Below are 24304 nucleotides of genomic sequence, written 5' to 3'. Positions count from 1 at the left end.
CTACATCAATTTATCCTCTCATCATTAGTGTGTAATATCCAGTTCCCCTGATGCTTGGCTAACATTTATTATCAATCTTTTTTTTTTCTAAAAAATGTATTAAAAACAACCAGTCATTACTGTTTTAACTAGCATTTCCCTGATTACTACTGAGGTAATGCTTCTTGTTTATTAGCTATTTAAGGCAATGGCACCCCACTCCAGCACTCTTGCCTGGAAAATCCCATGGACAGGAGCCTGGTAGGCTGCAGTCCATGGGGGTCGCGAAGAGTCGGACATGACTGAGCGACTTCACTTTCACTTTTCACTTTCATGCATTGGAGAAGGAAATGGCAACCCACTCCAGGGTTCTTGCCTGGAGAATCCCAGGGACAGCAGAGCCTGGTGGGCTGCCGTCTATGGGGTTGCACAGAGTTGGACATGACTGAAGTGACTTAGCAGCAGCAGCAGCAGCAGCATACCTTCTCTTCCACTAACTGCCTGTTATATTCTTTATCATTTATTTTTCTACTCAGTTCAGTTGCTCAGTCGTGTCCGACTCTTTGCGACCCCATGAATCGCAGCACGCCAGGCCTCCCTGTCCATCACCAACCCCCAGAGTCCACCCAAACCCATGTCCATCGAGTCGGTGATGCCATCCAGCCATCTCATCCTCTGCCGTCCCGTTCTCCTCCTGCCCCCAATCCTCCCCAGCATCATGGCCTTTTCCTATGAGTCAACTCTTTGCATGAGGTGGCCAAAGTATTGGAGTTTCAGCTTCAACATCAGTCCTTCCAACTAGATTGTCTTTTTTCTTATTGATTTGCAGGAAGTTCTTCAGAATGTTTTAAAAATATGTTCAACATACTCTACTAATATATTATTATATCAAAATATCATTAATCCTCTATTTATATATATAGTTAAATATAAAATCTTATCCTTGATGTCTTATTTAAGGAGGCCTTTCCTATCGCAAAGTTTTACAGCTTGTAATCTATGTGTTCAGTTTACCAAAATCCATGGAATAACAGAATTAAAGAGAACTGAAGAGTCCAAAACTGGATTTATATACAAATGGCAACTTGAAATGCGAGCAATGGACAAATACATAGCAAAGTAAAATTTAGATCAAGAAGGCAAAGGATAAAGAATTTGAATAACACAATTAACAAACATGAATAATTATAAACTTAGATTAAAGCTTTAATGAAAGCAGTACACATTCTTTTCTAGCAAACGGGAACATTTACAAATGACTGTGTTCTAGACCTAGTGTCTCCTAAATGTCCCTAATGACAAGAATCACCTGCACAGATCAGATCAGATTCCACAGCCCTGCCCCAGACCTACCAAATTAATACATGGTCAGGAGTCAAGTAGGACCTGAGAGATTTCTGCTTCTTCAACGTGATACTAGGAACCTCTAGTGGAAATTCACATGCATGACATGAAGCTGACAGAACATGCAGCTGTGGGAGAATAGTTTAGGTCACCGTCTCAACCTCAGAAATGCGTACAGCAGGGTAAGCAAATGCCTGTAACTGTGGCCAAGGAAACAGGACAGAGGTAACCTGGATACAGGGAGTGGGCACCTGTGTTCTTCCAATACAAACCAACTCTGCATGTTCAAAATGTCTTCCCCACCCTTCTCTGTTTTTCAACTTGTGGTTTCATCACCTAATCTTTGTTAGAGTATAGGAAACTTTCACTTTACCCTCAACCATGATAAAAATAAAAGAACAAGTGTAAATATAAGCAGCAACTGACACTTGCCCTCAATGTCAAGGAATGAAAAGAAGCAGCATGGATGCAGCTGACTGGAAAATCCTACTACCTGAAGAGAATCTTGGCCCAGTACTGCCAAGTCTTTCTAATTCTGCAAATAAACCAGGAATTTGGAGATGTTCAGCTTGTTTGTTGGTCTGGCAAAGACCATTACAGCATTACAGATAAAGATCTCTTTCTGAGAATTCAGGAATTTTTAGAGTGTTGAAAACTAATTAAAATGGAAATGCTGTAATGGTCAGTCTTTGCCAGACCAACCAACAAGTCGAACTGTACGCCACGTGCAAGATGGCAGATTCCCCAATTGTAAGCCTAATATTGTTAAAACAACGTGAAGAAAGCTGATGGAAGCACTGCTGATAAAACTTTGGAAAGAAACTAAATTTTCACTTTAGGATTGATCAAATAAATTATAACCATCAACACAACAAGGTAGATTTATTTTTGAGATACAGATATATGTATGGATGTCAGAGTCGGACCATAAAGAAAGCTGAGCGCCGAAGAACTGATGCTTTTAAACTGTGGTGTTGGAGGAGACTTTTGAGAGTCTTCTTGGACTGCAAGGAGATTAAACCAGTCAAGTGTAAATGAAATCAGTCCTGAATAGTCACTGGAAGGACTGATGCTGAAGCTCCAAGACTTTGGTCACCTGATGTGAAGAACTGACTCACTGTAAAAGACCCTGATGCTGGGAAAGATTGAAGGCAGGAGGAGAAGGGGATGGATGACAGAGGATTGGATGGCATCACCAACTCGATGAACATGAGTTTGAGAAAGCTTTAAGTAGGTGATGGACAGGGAAGCTTGGCGCTGCAGTCCATGGGGTCACAGTCAGACACAAGTGAGTGACTGAACTGAACTGACAGATACATAGCAAGCATGTGCAAAATGAGTAAAGATTTCATTAAAGTAGAGTTCTATTATATTAATGAAACTTTACACCCTCCTCCACGTCTACATAAATCACATTCACAGGACATCCATGCAGTGCTTGTGTATATACAGAAAAGTCTGGAAGGTTATACACTGAATTGCTAATCATCAGTATCTCTGAATGGTGATAGTACAGTAATTATCTTTTGATGTTCTCTCACTGGGTATGCTTTATATAAGCAAAGCTATTTCCATTTTGGAAAAAAAATAGAATGACAAAGATAAGCTGGTTTTATTAAACTTTTCTAGATATGTGTACATTTTACCTGGGCTATGTTTGATTCTATTTCTATCTACAGGATGCTGGCTTTTCAATGAAACATGATTATACTGTCACTGAAGTTAAAACAATCTAGTCACAGAAAACAGTCATCCATAGGGGAAAAGAAAAATAGGGCCTTTCTAACAGTAACAATGATCATGGGTTCAATGTATAATAGCTCAGAACAAAAATCAAAATATCTTAGCTGCCTTTCCAATTTAATGCTATAATTAGAATATCATCATAGCTATACATACAAAAGAACAAGTATAGTAATATTGTGGTTTAAACTATTAAATACCAAAACCTTATCTAATAGAAGACAAAAATATTACCGTGATTTCAGCTGAACCTTTCACAAAGGGAAATTCAAGTGTTCTAATTTTCCCATTAAAGAGAGGTATGTCATCTTCCTCATTAGAACCTTTGATGGTAGCCATTACAGTGCCAACCAAATCAACTCCAGTATGATTGTTGTAGTCATCCTTAAAGTAAACAATGAAAAGTTTCAGAAAACTAATTAAAAGAAGTGGAAAAAAGATCAAACACAGAGAAGGACATGGGAAAATCAGAAATATGACCTATTTCTAAGCTCCAAATATTAAATCACCCTGATCCTTCTTATTCCAAACACAGAATTCAGATCTCAGAGTAAGAGTTCTACAGGCAGGAAATAATCCCAGAAACCATAAAGAACCACAAGTTTCCACCTAATACAATGACTCCCAACTTTATTAAAAGGACTCACATTTAAAAAAGTGTTATGTACCTTCAGCATCTATTTAAGATCGAGGGAAAACCAGTTTAAGAATCAGTTAAGTTTCATGGTCTAAAACAAGAAAACACACTGAAGGTGTTAACAACCCTATTAGCCAAGTTTTTCAAAAAAATGAAGTCCCACTAGTGTGTTTTACATGTTGTTGTTAATATTCTTAGCAGTCCTATTTTTGCTTACCCTCTGGGTAACCAGAAAGATTTAAGGAGCTCATTATGATCAGTCATGATGCAAACCTCTTCAAAATACATACTTAATTACTTCCTGCCCCTCATTGAAATGGACACTGAAGAATCAACTTACTTAACACATTCATAATACTTACATGAAATAGTGGATTAAAGATATATATTAGTAAAGGTGGGCAGATTTCTGCATTTTTTTAATCACTTCTACTTAGTATAGCTGGATTTATTTTATGTATAATTGAATTCATTATTTGTATTTAAGTATAAAGATACTGGTAAGCATGTCATTAACTTGCATAAGTTTTTCCTATAAATTTAAACAGAATAATTCATATAGGATTCTATAGTAACTGTCTCGCACCTTGAAACTAGGAATAATTTTTGTTACCCTTGGTAATTTGGAAGTAAATAAACATTACCGTGATATGAAGATACAAATCTTTGACCAGGGTCCTACTGGCAACTGAGCGAACATTTGAAACAGCTGGTGTAGCTGGCTGAATTTCAGGAACTAACTTCACAGGTTGATTAGGTAGAACATCCACTATAATCTAACAAAAGGAGCATTCTAATTAACAACACATTAATGGTTTAGTATTTAAAGATGAGGAAACAGAGCATATCCTAAATGAAATGAAATACTACCTTCCAAAACATATTTCCATTAAATTTTTAAAACCAATCAACTTTTAAAAACTGAAAATAAAAGGCGTAACATTAATTTTTGAATGTTAACCATCTAAAAACAAATTTAGAAACACATAACAATACATGTAATTGTTAAAAAAATTTAGTGCACTAACAATAATGAACGGAGATGATGTATGTTAAAACTACCTTAAAACTTCATTATCTAGAATCCTGAAATGTTATTAATTGAAACATTTTCACATACAACTGATAGGAGCAACCCTGACCATGATATAGATTAAAATGTTTACTAATCAAATCCTCAATATAAACAGGGATAAAAAAGTAACTTCCGTATCAGGTCAAGTTTAATCAACATAATTTAAGTATATATTATTCTAAAATTCCTGAAGATGGCATTATTTATACCTTTCATCTAATAATCAAACCACTTTTAAACAAAACACTTCAAACACTTCACACCTCAACTAAGTAAGAAAATGTGAAGCTAACTAAAGCTAACTGCCATGCATAAAAAGAGTAAACAAACCTGCTCACTGTTAAGAATATTTGCTTTATCCATCGTAAAACCAAACTGGATACAGTATGTCCCCACCTTGTTAGGAATTGCTTTATCCCTAAGTTAAGAAGAAAGAGATAAGATCACTGATAACTTTTAAATAAAAGGGAAAGAAATTCAAAGCATTAACATTTCTTTTCCTTCCATCAAAAGTAAATGAGTAAGAAGAGAGTTACATTCAACTTCATATATCAAATACTTCCTGCAACATCAAGCTGAATGTCAGTCCCTCTTACCTAGACATTCTATCATAATCTAGAACAAAAACTCTGGATGTAGTAAAAACTGAATATAGAGTTGATAAAGTAGTTAAACACAATAAATGCTAAATTACATATCGTATGAATTTAGCTTCATTTCCACACAAATTTCCATCTCAGTTTTATATTTCAAGTTTATAAACTATCCAACTGATCTTATGTTGCTTTGTTTTCCATTTATATGTTCTAAATAAGTAACTATATAACTATATATATATAAAAGATATTTATTGTAACTAAATTACCAATAAGGAACTTAGTAAGAGGTAGACCTGCTAGACTATTTTGGCCACAAACACAATGAATACATCAATGATGGAGCAGCCAAATAAATAAATAAAATTTAGGAGTAAAGCAACTATATATCTGTATCTGTCTATCCATATATATATATAAAAAAGGGAAAATAACACCTACTGCCTCAACAGGTAATGAAATCTAATGTCATTCATGATAAATAGAAGTTCTTTTAGTAATGATTACAAATGAACAGCCTGATAACGATATTTACCCAAAATAAAGACCCTAAAGCAAACATTATACTTATGAGTGAAATGCTGAAATGTCCCTTTTGGATTGGGAATAATTTTAGAATAATCACTCTCATCGTATCCATTCAACATTTTTCTCTAAGTCCTAGCCAGTGAGGTATAGCAAGGAAAAGAAAGAAAACAACTAAGGATTAGAAAGCAATAAGCCTATCATTATTCACAGAGATGAGTGTGTAAATACCTAAAACTTCCTTTTTGTTACTGGTCTGTAATAAGATAACAAAACTCAAAATAGTTAGATACATATATAGTAATCTGACACTGCCTTGATAAGTGCACACTGAAAGGACTCAATTCCAATGTGGTTACATTATTAGATTCAAATGTGTAATTTTCAATAACAAAAACCCCAGAAGGCAAACAAATGGTAAAGTATGGGAAAAATAAGTCAATCAAAACCGTCCCTGAAAAACATCAGGAGGCTGATATACTAGACAAGGACTTTAAAACAATGTTTTAAAGATGCTCAAAGAATTAAAAGAAGATGTGAAAAAAGTCAAGACAGTAATGTACAGAAAAGACAAAAATATCAATTAAAGTGAAAACTTAAAAAGAAACCAAAAGCAAGTTCTGCAGCTGAAATGTACAATAACTGAAGGGAAAATTTCACTACAGGTAGTCAAAGGCAGATTCAAATACGTAGAAGAATTAATGAACTTGAAGATAAGACAGTGGAAATTATACAGTCTGAGGAACAGAAAGAAAAAAAGAGAAGGAAGAAAGTGAAGAGAGTGTAAAGGACCTGAGATGCCATCAAGTGGACCAACATACACACTGTGGGAATTCAAGGAGAAAAAAAGGAAAAGAATGGCAGGGACAATTTTTGAAGAATGACTGGAAATTTCCCTAGTTTGATGAAAGACATTAGTATAAATATCCCAGATGCTCAAGGAATTCCAAGATAAAACTCAGAGACCAACAGCAAGACACACTAACACAAACTTTCATAAGACAAAGAAAAAGAATATTAGCAGCAGCAAGAGGAAGCAAATCATTACATACAAGGCATCCTCAACAAGGTGATGAATTTCTTATCAGTAAGTTTGGAAGTCAGAAGGCAGTAGGTCAATGTTCTCCAAGTGTTATAAGAAACTGTCAACCAAGAACCATCCCTCAAAAGTGAGGGAGAAATTAAAACATTCTCAGAAAGGAATTCCCTGGTTGTCCAGTGGTTAGGACTCAGTGATTACACTGCAGGGAGGTGGGGGACCGGGGCAGGGGCAGGGGGTTGGGGGCAGGTTTGATCCCAGATTGTGGAAGTAAGATCCTGCATGCCATGCAGCATGGCAACATTCTCATATAAACAAAAGCTAAGAGAGTTCATTACCACTACATCTGGCCAAGAAGAAATGGTCAAGGGAGTCCTACAAGGTAAAACAAAATAATAATAGATAGTAACTTGAAGCTATGTGGAAAAATAGGGATCTCAACGAAGTTAAACACACAGGTAATTGTAAATGCTAGTATTATTGTAACAACAATTTGTAATTGTACCTTTTGTTTTCCATTTGGCTTAATAAACTAATACATTTAATGAAATAAAGCAATTATTAGTTCAAAAAGCAAAAAGACATTTCTAATAAATGAAACCTTAGCCACCATGTATCCAAAACCATTTACAGATTTCAAAGTACAGAAAAAGAAGCAACACTTAAAGTCACATAGTTAAATATAAAAACTAGTTCAGCTTTTTTATTTTGTAAGATCTGAAGTTTAGAATTATAGAAATCTTCTATATAATAAAATATTATAAATGCTCTGACAACAGAATTTTTTGGATGTTTTTGATAGTTCTGAAAGCAAATATATCTATCACAACAATCTTTCCCCAAATCATTTTGCAAACTTTGTAGACAAAATATTTTCTCAAAAAATTTCCTGACCAAAAATTTTTTTTAAAAAATAACATTTTCTATTTGATCATAAATTATTTCTCCTTGGATGTCCCTGGTGGCTCAGTGTCTGCCTCCAATGCGGGAGACCTGAGTTCGATCCCTGGGTCGGGAAGATCCCCTGGAGAAGGAAATGGCAAACCACTCCAGTATTCTTGCCTGGAGAATCCCATGGACGGAGGAGCCTGGTAGGCTACAGTCCACGGGGTCGCAAAGAGTCGGACACGACTGAGCGACTTCCCTTCCCTATTTCTCCTTAGCTAAACAGGTACATGTTGCCAACACTGATTAACTCTGTAACAAAATATACATTAAAATATGAAATGATTTGAGAAATACCTGAAGTAGAAGCAGCCATCTTCTTTGTCATTATCCTTTATTTTATTACAACTAAATATTTCTGCCTAGAAGGAAAAGTGGGAAAGAAGAGAGAGAAATCACAAACATTTAGCATAGTATATTTAGGATGGAAACTTACTTTACCTTTATCAAGTGTGAATCCAGATCACACATGGATTAATAAATACACACAAACACGTCTACATATATATATATATATATATATATATATATATATATATATATCTTTACCATGCATGTGTGACACAAAAATGAGATCAGTCACAATGGAAAGATATACCATTAATTATTAAAGGACATATAACAGATCTTAATGGTGCTGACACAATTTTAAGGTAGCAGCAGCTTGGTAGGACTGATGGTATAAAATAAGGAAGCTAGTTTCCTAAACAGATGACTAAACTGAATCATAAATCCTAAAAGGCATTATTAAATTAGGACCCCTGATATAGTTTGGTTTCTTTTCCAATTTGAGATTTATTTTAGTTTGGCACTGTCTGGTATGGTAGCCCATAACGACTACTGAGCACCTGAAATGTGACTGGTTCAGATTGAGGAGATGTAAGCATAAAATACATAGCAAATTTCAAAGACCTGGAAAGATATGAGCATGTAAAATATCATTATTAAATTTTAAAATACTGAGTACATGGTGAAATGGTAATTTTTTTAATATATTAGTTTAAAACTGTATTAAAATTAATTTTATTTATTTCTTTTTAATGTGGCTACTAGCAGAATTTAAGTATCACATGTGGCTAGTATTATATTTCTCTTGGGATTGTGCAGCTTTAGACTCTTAAACTGTCTGTCCACTCTACTACTCTGTACTCTATCAATCATATTTCTTTCTCTCACTTTCTGTATTATCTCTTTTATTTATTATATTTTTATTTTTAATAAATTTATTTATTTTAGTTGGGGGCTAATTACTTTACAATATTGTAGTGGTTTCTGCCATACATTGACATGAATCAGCCATGGGTTTACATGTGTTCCCCTTCCTGAACCCCCCCTCCCACCTCCCTCCCCATCCCATCCCTCTGGGTCATCCCACTGCCCCAGCCCTGAGCATTTGTCTCATGCATCGAACCTGGAATGGTGTTCTGTTTCACATATGATAATATACATGTTTCAATGCTATTGTCCCAGAACGTCCCACCCTCACCTTCTCCCTCAGAGACCATAAGACTGTTCTATGCATCTGTGTCTCTTATTCTGTCTCGCATATAGGGTTATCGTTACCATCTTTCAAATTCCATATATATGCATTAGTATACTGTATTGGTGTTTTTCTTTCTGGCTTACTTCACTATGTATAATGGGCTCCAGTTTCATCCATCTCAATAGAACCGATTCAAATGTATTTTTTTTTAATGGCTGAGTAATATTCCATTGTGTATATGTACCACAGCTTCCTTATCCATTCGTCTGCTGATGGACATCTAGGTTGCTTCCATGTCCTGGCTATTGTAAACAGTGCTGCGATGAACACTGGGGTACACACATCTCTTTCAATTCTGGTTTCCTCAGTGTGTATGCCCAGCAGTGGGATTGCTGGGTCATATGGCAGTTCTATTCCCAGTTTTTTAAGGAATCTCCACACTGTTCTCGATAGTGGCTGTACTAGTTTGCATTCCCACCACCAGTGTAAGAGGGTTCCCTTTTCTCCACACCCTCTCCAACATTTATTGCTTGTAGACTTTTGGATAGCAGCCATTCTGACTGTCTGTATTACCTCTTAATGATATTTAGTGGTTTTCTGTCTTGTGCTACTGCTCTTTAGACTTACTTCTGAAACATACCCATACTAAGTGATGGAATGGGTTACTTTCTAGTTCTACAGGATATACACGCTGCCTTTTTATATTAAACTACATTTAATTTTATGTTAAATATAAAAGCTACTTTTAACTTCTAAAATGCTTTCTATGACTTACATTTGCTGGCGGTCGGTTCCCATTGTTTGCCAGTTTCCACATTTTCATGGAAATACGTGCTGGATTAATATTTTTAATGATACTGTCATCTTCAGAAATAACAGTAATCATAAAATCTGTAATGGGGAACATTAAAAAGTTATTTTATTTCTAGTTCAATTAGTCGGAGAAGGCAATGGCACCCCACTCCAGTACTCTTGCCTGGAGAATCCCATGGACGGAGGCACCTGGTGGGCTACAGTTCATGGGGTTGCTAAGAGTCGGACACAACTGAGCAACTTCACTTTCATTTTTCCCTTTCATTCACTAGAGAAGGAAACGGCAACCCACTCCAGTATTCTCACCTGGAGAATCCCAGGGATGGCAGAGCCTGGTGGGCTGCCGTCTATGGGGTCGCACAGAGTCAGACACGACTGAAGCGACTTAGCAGCAGCAGTTCAATTAGTGGATTTGGTTAAATAATTTTATCTCTTAAAGCATACATCTTGTTTAAATGTTAAAAATAAAATTCTGATTAAGAAATAAAACTATTCTTTAATTAGTCTTCCCCAACTATTTGTCTACAGAACTATACAATCATAACAGGTATTGGATATAGATCAATAGTGCTAAACCTCCCACAGAAATCTAATAAATACATCTTTGATCCTTCAGTATTGTAAAGATGCTGATGTACAACTGTCATGTGTTTGTATAAACAGATTTATGTTCCTAGTTCATGCCATAAATGATGCTATAAAGTGAGAAAAAGAAAAAAAATCACATCTTTGCCATTAACAGTTCTTTGTCTTATTTTCAGTCTGCCAAGCAAGACCAAAAAGGTTAGACCATGTTATCTGCAGCACAGGGAACTATATTTAATATCCTGTGATAAACCATAATAGAAAAGAATATGAAAAAGAATGTGTATATATATTTATAACTGAGTCACTCTGCCGTATAGCAGTGATTAACACTGTACGTCAATTATACTTCAGTAAAAAATAAAAAGTTAGACTGAAGACTCAGCAATCTAGGTCAAATGGTTACAAATCTATACGCTTTACGTAGTCTGCGAATACAGTGTTTACTTTCTTTTATGATTTTTCAATAGCATACCATAGTTAAACTAGTAATATTCCCTTATATTTATCATCTATAATATTCATTGGTCACCTATTACAGTTTTTACACAGGAAATAGGACTTATCTCCTTGAACAGATTTAAAAGTTTATGTATATACATAATTATTTTAAAATATTGTTAAATTTCAATTTAATCTTTCTGGTCTGCTTCTTTCACTGCACAGGAATTCATCCATTCAAGAAAATCAAAGTCTTCAAGAAAATGACCTATGTAAAGCAAATATAATTTCCTATTGACCTGACAGCTGCCATATTACACAGGAATCATCTGCTTAGTTGATTGTCTCCTATATTAGGCTGAACTCATTGAAAACTGCCATGTTCATTACTGGAACTAAGAATCTAGCATAGTGGGTGGACATAGCAGGTATTCAGTAAATGTTTGTTGTTACAAAGTGTCTTTAATCATAAATTATGTGATACATTTCTATCCAAATTAAGTTGAACAGTCCTCAATTTGGTTTAACAGTGCAACATATTTAGTGGAACACACCCCTGAAGCTCCTGCAATTCAGTAGTTCATACTTCTTTGGCAGAATCTCACAATTCAGCGAATGAATAAACACAAACTGAACTACTTTAAGCTATCAGCTTATACATAAACTTTAAGTTCATTCTTGACCATTAAAGGAATGCAGGATATAGAGGAGACGGAAGACAAAGCTAAGTCAAATATACTTTCTTTGCCATTTAAAAGTCCACAACATGGTTGCTTTTTTATTATGTTGAACACCTGGGATAAATAATTTATCCCGTTAATCTAAGAGGCAAATTATCACCACAAATTTATTTTAAAACTAAATTACTCACCAGTGAAAATACCGCCTGCTAAAAAGGAAGCATCCTTGTCATATTTAACATTGAGACGAATGGGTTTCTCAGGGTCTGGAAGAATCATTAACTTAATTACGGGTCCTTCTATGGTATTCTTGTTATAAGTGGCTTTAACCTGCATAATATGTTCTCCTCTAAAAAGAAAGAAAAAGGGAAAGGGGGGAAAGGGGTTCAAATTGTTATTAGTTATAATTAAAAATTCTGAGACAATTTATACAAAGTTTAACTCATTTAGGAAACCTCTCTACTCCTGTTTCGTTCCAACTACTGACTAGCACTAAGTAGACGGCTATGTATTACTCTTAACTTCACCAAGTAATAACAAAAATCAATCTCTATAATACCAATAACTATCAAATTTTCAGTTCTTACCTAGGGGCAAAAACACTGAACACTCCCAAATTAGCCCTGCCCCTTTCATCGGTTTTATGCTGTTGGTTTGAAGGAGTGAGCTAAAAACAAAACAAAACGGTTAATTAGAAAATTCTAAGAATCAAATTCTTTTCCTCTATTACTATTTAAAAAGCTACATTTGCACACACTCTAAAATCTAAAATCGTCTAATTTAAACTAGCTGAAATAATATAATATGTAATCACATAATCCAAAGGATAACAATGATTCACATTGATCAGTTAAACTAGAATTTTGTGTATTTCAATTATTAAGTTGCAGAATTCAGTGTTCACTCTTTCAATAACACTGATATATCAAGTGAAGTTTGGTCATATAAACACAGAAGGTATACGCCAAAATCAGGGGGTTGTGGGAGACAGTGCAGGAGAAATAAACATAATACACATACATAATTTTAAGTCAAAGTATAATACCATATCCATCGTTCATTACTTAATGTTTACACAGATTGCTTCTTAAATCTTTGTTGCAATACTACCTTTGTAGTGATAATCAAGCTTTTACTTTTAAATGATTCAGAATCAGTGGCCACATTTTCTAATCACTTGTTAGAAAAGTCTTTTCAGTCTTTTGCAGATGCTTCTCTAAAAACGAGGATCATACTCTTATTTGGGGTCAATATAATCACTATTTAACTCTCTTGGAAGCAAACACTAAGAATAAAAGTAAATTCGAAGACTGCAGTAGCAGAAATCAGACTCTTTCCTAAATCCTAATACTTAACTTTTGTTTAACGGAACCTGAAGATGAGGTAATTAAGGCACATGCAAAAAAAAAAAGCAATAGTTGGTGAGACACAAGCGAGAAAGAGTAATTTAACTGCTAAAATAAAACCCTGCATTTGTATCTGTCTCATTTACCTTCCAATCTATCCTCTCTCAACCTATCTTTTTCAGTCTTTCTTCCATCTGGGTCCTAAATCTTTGCTGCTAAGCCACAAGTCAGTCTTCTATTTCAGGTTATATAACAGCAATACTGTAGTCCTTTTGACAGGCGTAAGACTTTTGACCCTTTTTACTTTACCTTAAAAACTAGTACATGTGGATGACAAGTCATTCCTGGCACTTTAACCTCCTGTATAGTTTTTATTTACTTTTTTTTTTTTTGGACTGCACACACAGCTTATAGGATCTTAGTTCCCTGACCAAGGTGCGCACCCACGTCCCCTGCAATGGAAGCATGGAATCCCAACCACTGGACAATCAGGGAATTCCCTTCTGTACATCTTTTAAGATAAACAAGTTGAGTCCTGTGAAATCCTTACTGAAATTCTTAACTAATGGATTACTTTCAAGAGAACTGTCTTTACATAATACAAACTGTTCATATCTACTAAAATTATAAAATCTCTGGAGGGATACTCAAGCCTAGCTGAATATAATTCCAAGATCTCTCTTCTGTGTTGCCTGGCAACAACCTGTCTAGGGCAAATGAGTTCCCTTCAACCAACAGGAAAATCTTGTCAAAATACAACCTTGCAAGGGCCTGACAGCATCTTCTCCTTCCCCTCGCAAGAGGGCATCCAACTTTGTGCGAGACATCCAAAGTCTCCTCTAGATCCTAACCTGACTATTCCAATACTCGTGTTAACAACTGGTACCTAATCCTGGACTTCCTAGTATCCAAGCACTATATTTGCACCCAAACATTACAAGGCCATGTTCATGCTTGCTGATTTCCCTAGAAGAGGTCTCAGTAAAGGTCCAACAGCTCTGCCCAGGTAGCTCTCCAAAAGGTAGGCAGAGCACAGCTACTCATATGACTCTCTTGCTTTACCCTTAGGGCTTTTAAGTTTCCCCAATAATGCCTGTTTCATAACCCAGACTGCAGGTCATTGTATCTAACTTCATTTACCTTGTCAGCATTACCTATTTCTAATCTGAAATTCAGATATTATTAATATTGTGTAATAAACAGTCATAATTAGAGACTGCTGCCTCTTGTTACACTGTTTGCAAGATATAAACTATACTTCCTCAAAATAACTATTAAAATTTTAGACTGACAAACTAAGCAATGAACTTGGGCAAACTCCAGGAGAGAGTGAGGGCAAGGGAGGCCTGGTGTGCTACAGTCCATGGGATCACAAAGAGTTAGACATAACTTAGTGACTGAATAACAAACACAAAACTAAGCAACAGTGAAGATTATATAAAACTATTTAAAAAAAAAAAAAAAAAGAACGGTAACACCTAAAGACGTGATGATCCTGAGAATGAAAGCCAAAATTTTAAGTGAGAATTATTTAAGGATGTTTAAAACTTACCTTTAAATTGTTAGCTTTTATAAGACTTATTTTAACCTGTGGCACAGGTGCTGGATTATCCCACTGATCACAAAGTTGAACAATCAGAGGATTCTGCAATTCTCTTCCATTAATCACTGGAATGGACTAAAATAGATACAAATCTTTTAAGAAGCACTAAAACATGCCGAACAATATGATTACTATTTAAATCAAACAATCACTGAATTTATCTGTTTTACTCACAAACAGCTCCTTTCATCAATTAAAATAAACTTCTAAAAGTCAATTACATTGTCACTAATAATCCTCTTCTTATAGAAATGATTAAAAATTTGATAAAAGGGAAAATATATTTGACATTACTGGCTTCAAGAATTCTGAAAATTACATATTGCATGGACTTCAATAGAAACAGAAGCTTATTTTAGGCTCTCATATTTAGCATTGGTCAATCTACAGTCTAACTTCTCCATCAATTGTTGGCACTCTGTCAAGTCTACACGAAGCAGTATGCACAGCTTCCCAGCTCCTGGTCAAATAGGACTAATCATGGATAAACTTAAACAAGACAGTGTCAACTTAAAATGATTCTTGCTTTTCCCTTAATTCAAGTAAGGCCTGTGTAACTCTGGGAATTTGTATGCCGACCTAGGTATATCAAAGAAAACTCACTGTCAAGCAAGAAACCTGTTAAAGTCCAATCCTCTGTGTCAGATGTTAAAGGTTAAAGAAAAAAAGAAGACAGGAAAGACATAACTAGCAAAAAAGGAAAGTGATTTATCACCTCTCTCCTACTAGTAATGTTCCCTCTGCTTCCTCCATCCCTCCAATTATGTTAGGAGGTTGCTAAAAAGTGGGAGAAACATCAATAACGTGTTAGGAACTTTTTTTTAAAAGATAACCTTGAAGCTGGTTTATGCTTGACTAGCAAAAAAATTTTCATGGATAGCCTATATTCTATGTGCTAAAGTTTATAAAAAGCCTGAATACACAAAAAGTGCTGATGTTTCCAAATGTAAACACATAAGGGTCTTTATTTCTAATTACATAATTGTCCATCTATCAAACAGCAACTACCTGTAAGGAATATCTTTCAGTAAATAACTTACAGCCCAAGCTGTTACCTGAAAATTCTTCTGGGTAGTAGTGGAGAAAGGAAATAACCAAAATCAAATGTTCATGATTTGCCACTTATTAATACTGTCGTGCAATATAACATTGCAGAATTTGTTTCTTCATTTATAAGGAAGGGCAATACATCATAATTTTGCTGAAGATTAACTGAGAATATATATGTATATTTTATATAATTTTTCTATTTATCATGCTTAGGTGTTAAATTAGTTCCCCTTTCTATTTACGATCCTGTATGTGGAGGGGGGAGGTAGGTCAAAAATTAAATTGGAAAATTCTAGGAAAACAACATATTCAATGATTACATTTTCAGCCTTACCTACATATAACATATCTCTTAACAGAGGAGAATTAGTTTTAGGTTTTATTTTTAAAGCTTTTGGATTTCCATGGTATCTGCAAATAAATCCTATAATAAATTTTTGAGTTAACAAGCTGTCATTAATTTTTATATTCCCCTCCTACAGAATCATTTAAAAACATGAACATGTAAGATTTTTTCCACCTCAAAGGTACACAATTATTCCATGATATTGTCAGTCAACAAATTCTTTATTGACATCATTAGGTTTCTAAGAAGGCATTGATTTATGCAGTAAATATGCTTCTATATAAAAATAAGTGCACTGGCTTTGCAGTACAACTCTTCAGTCAACAAGTGTTACGGAAAAAATTGTTTTTAAACCACTGTCATTATTTTTTAAATTTCCAAATCAAAAAAGGACAATCTCAAACTAGAGCAGAGATATGTAAGTTTTTCTCAGATGATCAGTTCCTTTGTGGGGTAATTTTATCTACTACCATGGTCATGTGAGATGATTTTCTATTAGAAAAAATAACCTTTCGTACCAACAGATAAGGCTCTGCCACACCATAACTGAACACCAGAATGTGAACATTTTAAAATCAGAATTCTAAAAATTTAATGAAAATTGAAAGGTAACAGATTTGACAGACATTTGCAAATTAGTACTTAAGACATGCATAACTATATGCATAGGGAAGAAAATCGATGTTTTTAAGAGTGTCATGAATAACTTGATATCTGGTATACATTTAAAAATTCCAGCAAAAACATTTTTTTAATAAGCCAGTGAGAGACAACAACGAAATACAATTGGTGAAAATCAGTAACTGTTGAAACTGGGGGTTCATTATCTATTTTTATTTTAATGCATATTTTTAATTTCTATAATAAAAACTCTTAGAATTTGAAGTATCACTATTTTTTTTTAACAAATGAGGGCACAGTGATGAATAAGAAAGTATTAAAATTCATATTAGTTTGTCCTTTTGTTATTGTTACTATTGTTACTACTTCAACAACAAAATATAACTTTTGACCTACTAACACTCTGAAGCACTAAGTCAGGTGATATTAAATTCTTTCAATCAAGGCAGGAAGGTACTTACCTCCTTTAACTCTGGCCAGTCTACAACGAGAAGTTTAGCTGGTGGCCCAGAAACTAGCTGCACTCGAATAAAGTCAGAAAATTCACGCCAAGTAAAGCAAAGATCCTTATTTCCAGGGGGACCTGGAATAAATCTGACGCCTCTCACATTTATACTTTGTGTATTTTCCTAGTAAGGAAAAGCACGTTGGAAAAAAAACAAAAAAAACCAGGAAGATCATGTTTAGTTTTCGGAAAAAAGAATGAAAATGCTGTCACTACCTATGTGCATACAGGTGTGTTTCTGGTAAAACAATAGCAAGTAACACACATATGCCAATATTGGCGTGCCCTGAATTTCATTTCCTTGAGACGAGAAACTGAAATTCTCTTTTGTGAGGGAGAGCTCTAAAAGGTTCAACCTATGTCCTTTTTCCTTATCTGTTCCTAATTTCCCTCTTCTCTACACTTGCACTATCTCCTCTCTGTTCCCCAAATAGCCATACATGTGCCTGCTCAACAAGCTCCTTCCCTGTTTGCCACATTTTTTACCTACATGTTGAGGTTACCAAGGGAATGTGCTTCAGAAGAGCAGTACATTTTATGAAGATGTGGAAATAATCTTAAGAAAAAATGGCACATTAAAATCAATTTTTTATTTTAAAAAGACTTTAAAAATAGTTTTTTAAAAATAACTTTGGTTTAAAAAAAACTAGAAGTTTCCTTTTTTATGCAGAGACTAGGGGTAGACTTCTATTGTTTCTTTGAAAGTGAGTCAAGATAGTACTTATCAGTTGTAAAATGACAGTAGAAAGAAAGTCAACTTGACTGGAGAATGAGCCATGGGAGGAGACAGGTGTGCTGCAGCAGAATACTATGGTGTACTTTAGGCACCCTAAGGAGACAGAGTCTAACCTCACAGTATAAAATGCTGACGGGTGGCATAAGATGGGAACTGAAAACTGACACTAGATTGGTCAGGCGGCACACGGCAGAAACACACAAGAGGCCTGCCTGGGATTGAGACTGAAGAATGTGAAAACAGAGAGTATACATAACCCTTCCAAGGAGCTGCACTATAAAAAGTAGAAAAAGAGGGCAGTACTAGATGGGCATGCTTTAGGGCCAAAGGAAGCTGTGAGGGGTGAGAGGACAGGGAGTATGGCGTCATGTTTATATGCTGATGGGAATCTAACAGACAGGGAAAACAAGATGTAGGAGAACAGGTTATAATTTAGGAACAATTAGTTGAAAGAGGATGGGTGTCTATGCATAAAGTGACAGGAAGAAGAGACTGTTCGTGTACAACAGTGGTTATTATTTGACTTCATCTACACAGAGGGTGAAGCTAGACAAGAAAGCATCTGAAAAGCCAAGATCAGACCTTATCTTTTACAGTAAACAAAACACCATGAGAAGTTCCTCAGCAGTGCTAAGATATTGTGGAAAAGGCGTTCTGAAAACTAGAAAATAACAGCCTAGTAGGTTAGTGGAAACAAAAACTCCAGTTAGGAAGGGCAACGATGAGACTCTCATGATTATTCTGTTGGACAAAAGGGATAATGGGAGCTCCAAAAGGAAGAAGAGGTTTAAAAACCACTAAATGTACTAAACGGATTCAACTTTACGCGAGCCTTACAATTCCTTCTTTCTGACCTGCTCTAAGCCGGCAGGTTCCTTGAAGGCTCAACTCCAACATCTTTTCTCGAAAACCATCTTTAATCTCTCCAAGAAGAATACTTGTCTTTCCTTTCTTGTTTTAAACGGAAATAATTTCACCAGGATTCTTATTTTTCAAGCTAATCTTAATTAACTGCACACCTGCACACTTTTACAACTACTGTTCTCCCAAGTATCCTATTTAATGCAGGGACTGAGCACCAAGAAATTTTACTCAAACAGCTACATGAAAAAAGACCTTTGTACACATGTCAAAATACTTAGGGATGAAATGGTATGCTGTATAGAATTTGCTTCAAAGTGACAAGTAAGGGGGAAGTGATGAACGCTGAAACTGACTGGTAGGACCATGGGATTGCTTATACTACTTATGCTATTTTTGTGTATGTTCAAAATTTCTGTGTATGTTTAAATTTTCATAATAAAAATTACTTCAATGCCTTTTACAATCTTTCATTGTAAATACTGCAGTCAAATCTCTCTCATTTTTGTTTTTCCCAAACTTTCTGTTATATATAATCTGAATGGAATAGTCAACTCTTAACAGGAAATAGTCATACCTGAAAAGCAGTTTTCAAATGTGAGCTATCAAGTCCAACCCCAGCAATTCCCAACGCAGACAGAGAACTTGGTGAAAATGCTTGAATCTGATTCCCATACTGATCTGTAACAGTTATAACTAAAAAGGGAGAGGAAATTTAATTTTACAGTATCTTAATTTAACATGATGTTGATGTCGCATGTTTTACCATGAATATTTGAAGGAAATAATTTAGTGTCATGTAATAATCTGGATATAAGAAAAATACAGGATATGAATCACACTAACGTATTTATTTTACGCTCTTAGTATTAACTAATATCATTTCTAACAAAAGTCAACATTCTTTTCAACTGTTTTCACAGTTAGGTCAGCATAGGCAAAGATAGGGAAAATCCTTCAACCTTTTCAACAGTGGATTTTAAACCATTAACCATATATAAATCCAAAGTTTTCCTTTCAGATTACGTATGCCAAAACATGAACATAAGGACATACTATAGAAGTGTTTTAAAGAAAGAAAGTAGGTCATGCTAACCTATTTCTCCTTGAAGCTCTTGACCCATCTGTACCGTTTTTCCTCCTTTTAATTCACATTTTAGATGTTTAGGTTCATCTGGAAGTGGTCTGAAATTGATTAACAAATTAAAGGCCTTAATTACACCATTAATTGTAGAAAAAAGTTTCAACATGTTAAGGAGTAACATATGTAACGCTCCTTTTCTTAAACTTAAAAACAGTATCACTATTAATCCAAAGGGAAACAGAGAAAAGACAGCTTACAAAGACAGTAGAGAATACTGACCAAAAAAAATAAATGCATATTAGATCACAGTTATCTATCCTGTATTAAAAGGAAATTATGACATGAGAGCACTGAAAAAAAAAAAGCAGATGGGATGGTAAGAATGACTCATCAAGAGATCTGTCTCTGACTGAAGAGTGGTACATCTGATAATTTTATCTCAGACATGGAGCTATTCTAAGTGTTGGAATAGTATGGAAATGTGTATGGAATTAAAAGGAGAAAAGGTTAATAAAAAAGAGGCAGACAAGGAACTGACAGGCCAGGGTGAAGCACAGGTCTTCTGTATATTTACTTAAATTTTCCCCTTTTCTATCAGGTAGACTCAGCTTTGAAAATCACCACTAACTAATGAAAGAATTCCTTCTGAGCAACACACTGACTGATCACACTGCATCTTTTGTATTTCTCATGTCTTTGTCATTTTCTAGGAGTTTTCACTGTTGCTTGTCCTAGGAGGACATTCCTTTAACAAAAGTTCTAGTTCTGACAGATACTAGAGGGGCAAGTTAAGTAGACGCTGAGAGTGATATTAAGAATGAATCACTATCATCAGTGAAGCTTTATTCCAAAGACAACCTGTTTCCAAGAAGTTGTGGAAAAATGACTTTGATATGTATGCTTTGGAGAAAAGCATTTTTGTCACCATATGCTGAATATCTCAAAATGTAATATGCCCACAAACCTTACTGTAAATGCACTTTCCAAAGACACATGATCGTCTTGGAATGAAACCTGGCAATAGCGCATATCTTTCACAGATGTTGGTACTTGTACATCAGGAAGCAGACCCTGCAGTAAGTGCTCTTTGTTAATCTCAGGAGTCCAATTAACCTAGAAGGGAAATTATATACTTAAGAATAATATAAAGCTTACTCGGATGTCTTCCTACTGCCAGTTATCTTACCAAAGACTTTTAAAAATGATAACCCATTCTCCCCAACTCTAAGGAAAAAGGAAGGCCCTTTATGACCATAAATGATGGTGGTTCATATATTACTAAGAGAAAAAAGTTATCTTCTTCATTGTCTTCCCTGTTAATACTGCCACATCTTTCAATGCAATGAAATAAATATTCCTAAGTCATTCCTTTAGCACTTTGCCACAAAATTATTACTCTGGTCATTATAGTTTAAAAAAACCATGGGAATCAAATCATGTGATCAATTCTGAGAAGTTATAGTCAATTGTTTTTGTTTTTTCAAAAAGAATCTTACTATTACAGGTTTTAAATGAGATATAAGTGGACCCTACTCAGCAAGGTGAGAAAAGTTAAATTCACTAAGTAATTACCATCCTGGCCACATCCTGATCTTAATCCACTCTCAAATGTTTTTAGTTCTAATTTTAACTTTACATCCCTTAAACTCCATATTTTGTTATGTGATCCATTTTTTAAGTTGATTACCCCACTCTATTTTACTTTTAAACTTCCAATCCTTTCTATTTAAGAACTTTTAGCTCAACTTTATCCTTTTAGCCTTTATAGCTGTGATTCTTAAATCACTGGTATTCTAATATTGTGATCCTAGTTTACGCTGTTCTAACTTTCTTATCACCTTGTTATCTTTGTAAACCATTGTTTATTCTTTATATCTTTTTTCTTTTTTTAAATAGTGGAAGCAGCAAGCAGGAGCTGCACAAAATGCCTGTCTTCCCTCACCCTAGCTGTGCTCTCTGCTCAGAGAATTCCTATGTCTACTCAGAGAATTCCTGGATCAGTTTGGGTTGACTTTCCTCGGTAGTAATTCTCTAAAGACTACACCGTCACTTTAAGTGTATATATCAAGTATAAATATCCTTTATAGTCAATAAAGGTACATGTTTTAAATTATTTGGAACCCAAGAAATATATCATGACTAGAATTGAGGAAAGTGTGTCAAAAGTAGGCCATGAGCTTAGAGAATGGCAAAAAGAAGGTTATATACAGAAAGAGGCTCTCAAGTCAATGTTTATTCTTAATCTTAATAAGAAACTCAACTGTGGAAACATTATTATGAGAAAGCAAGGTATCAGTTCAGAAGCCAGGTTGCTAGTACCACTTTTAAACCACTTGCCTTCAGATATGCTGAGAGATAAAAATGGCTTGCCTCCCTTCCAAGCAGGATAAGGACTATTTCTCTCACAGTCCTCCTTTCTCTTATTATGGAGGGAAAAAATAAACCGGCTGGAGCAAGGGCTATTCCAAATAAGATTTTAAAAATCATGTCAGCTGAATCCTGGCCAACAATTCTTACAAGATATCAGATCCTGTATCTTGGAGACTCAGGATGGCTCCAGAATTTAATAGTGCAAAAAGAGGAGAATTCTCCAGTGGTACAGTGGTTATGACTCTGCACTTTCACTGTCAAGGGCCTGGGTTCAATCCCTGGTTGAGGAACTAAGACCCCACAAGCTGTGCAGCATGGCAGAAAAAAAAAAACCACCACCCTTTTAATTGGATTCTGTTAGGTGAGCTGTTCAAGTTTTAGCATATAGATTCACCCTTTCAAGGTACAAATGCTACGTTTGGATGGCAGGTCTGAGGACCATCTGAAGCTAGTGAGAACTGACAAAACCACTGTGTACAGATAACAGTTTTAGAGACTGCTACACCAATTTCACATGGCCAACCAGGGGTCTGGTTTGCGGTTGACAGTACTGTGGTTGACAGTACTGTGGTTGACAGTACTGTTCTACTGTTTGCCTTTAACAGACCTTTTCCTTAGTGCCTTCAGAATAGCGACAAAAATACTGCTCTGGTCAAGTGGAGATCTTAATTGTGAACAGAAATACAGTTCATCAGGACTGGATTTTTGTTTAGGTGTCAAAATCATTTTTCTAAGCAAGGATTTGACACATTCAACATTCCTATCTAGTGCATATTAAAAAAAAAAAACTTTATTTAGCCTGGGATTTTAAATAACAGTGCTGTTTTGCTGGGATAAGCGTCTTCTTAGAGGTCAGCCTATATAATTTGCTCAGTCTTCTAAGCAAAAAATGCACAAAATTCTTGCAAATAATCTATTTGATATACCTACTTTAATTTTCTCTGCCAAAGCTGATGTTATATGGATTTCTCTTTCTCCTTCATCATACATTTGAAAAATAAGATTATGCATAACATCTCCTGCTATCCAGTTAACCTCATCCTGATGTTTGATCTGGATGGCCTTCTGTCCTTCCACACTGAATATCTGTAATCTGGCAACGTGGCTACTGGGGAGCAACTTAATAGTCTTCTCCACTGGTGCCACATCTTTACAACTCTGGGAAGAGAGAAAAACACAAATACATACTGAATGAAAACATCCGTACTGAAAATATCATTTTTGGCTTTTATGGTGAATCTTTCATATTGCTTAGGATTTATCTCCAATATTATGGGAGATCATCTTATATATTGTTAACAATTATAGGTTCTCTCATTAAGAGGACACTGTACTATTAGCAAGTCCATATTTTATACCATCAAGTTATAATAATGACAGTGGTCACATTCTTAAAACCTAAAACTAGCATATTTGGACTTAAAAGAAAATCTGCTTGGTAAATCTGCTTAAAAGTGTTACAAACTTCTGAAAGTTTAATCATGTGACACAGATTTGGTATCAGCATTTATTAATAAGAACAAAGGTGTAATAAATTAAGAATTTTCTATAAAATCAGAGACAAATAACTGCCATAAAATATATTACTTAAGAAGCTTCTAGAGCTTTTTCAATTCATTTTTTATTGGGGTAAGTGGACAGAGTTGCTTGTAGCTAGATAAGGACTCTAGGTGCCCCAAAGGCTGAGCAGTTTGTAATTTGTCATAGGCACAGCAGTGTTTCAAAGATCAGCAGAGATGAGCTGGTATGCTACATCAACTGATTTTAGGCACACGAAATTAAAACACTACACAATCATCTCAGAATCTAGGTATAGTGCATTCCATAGAATACAAAAAATTCAAGTCTAAACCTAAAATACCTTTATAATCCTGCTTCGCTAATGTCTCCTTCCTCA

General features: G+C 35.1%; 1 protein-coding gene across 3 annotated transcripts in view; it reads right to left on the bottom strand.

Moving 5' to 3' along the window:
- Positions 1-24304, bottom strand: part of SMCHD1 (structural maintenance of chromosomes flexible hinge domain containing 1) — a 108123-nt gene that overhangs the window by 31909 nt on the left and 51910 nt on the right. For all 3 annotated transcript variants that reach the window (XM_081561891.1, XM_081561893.1, XM_081561892.1), the window contains exons 25-37: positions 23338-23565; positions 21002-21150; positions 20050-20138; positions 19531-19649; positions 17313-17480; positions 14784-14909; positions 12473-12552; positions 12077-12234; positions 10142-10257; positions 8181-8245; positions 5109-5196; positions 4348-4479; positions 3301-3450 (exon numbers count right to left, since the gene is read on the bottom strand). In XM_081561891.1, coding sequence (XP_081418017.1) covers positions 3301-3450; positions 4348-4479; positions 5109-5196; positions 8181-8245; positions 10142-10257; positions 12077-12234; positions 12473-12552; positions 14784-14909; positions 17313-17480; positions 19531-19649; positions 20050-20138; positions 21002-21150; positions 23338-23565 — 1668 coding nt within the window. The remainder of the gene's footprint in view (positions 1-3300; positions 3451-4347; positions 4480-5108; positions 5197-8180; positions 8246-10141; positions 10258-12076; positions 12235-12472; positions 12553-14783; positions 14910-17312; positions 17481-19530; positions 19650-20049; positions 20139-21001; positions 21151-23337; positions 23566-24304) is intronic.

The sequence above is a fragment of the Giraffa tippelskirchi genome, chromosome 14 (assembly GCF_054371585.1).
Source record: "Giraffa tippelskirchi isolate mGirTip1 chromosome 14, T2T-mGirTip1v1.2.pri, whole genome shotgun sequence".
NCBI classification, from domain to species: domain Eukaryota; kingdom Metazoa; phylum Chordata; class Mammalia; order Artiodactyla; family Giraffidae; genus Giraffa; species Giraffa tippelskirchi.
This window is presented reverse-complemented; position numbering and strand designations above follow the sequence as displayed.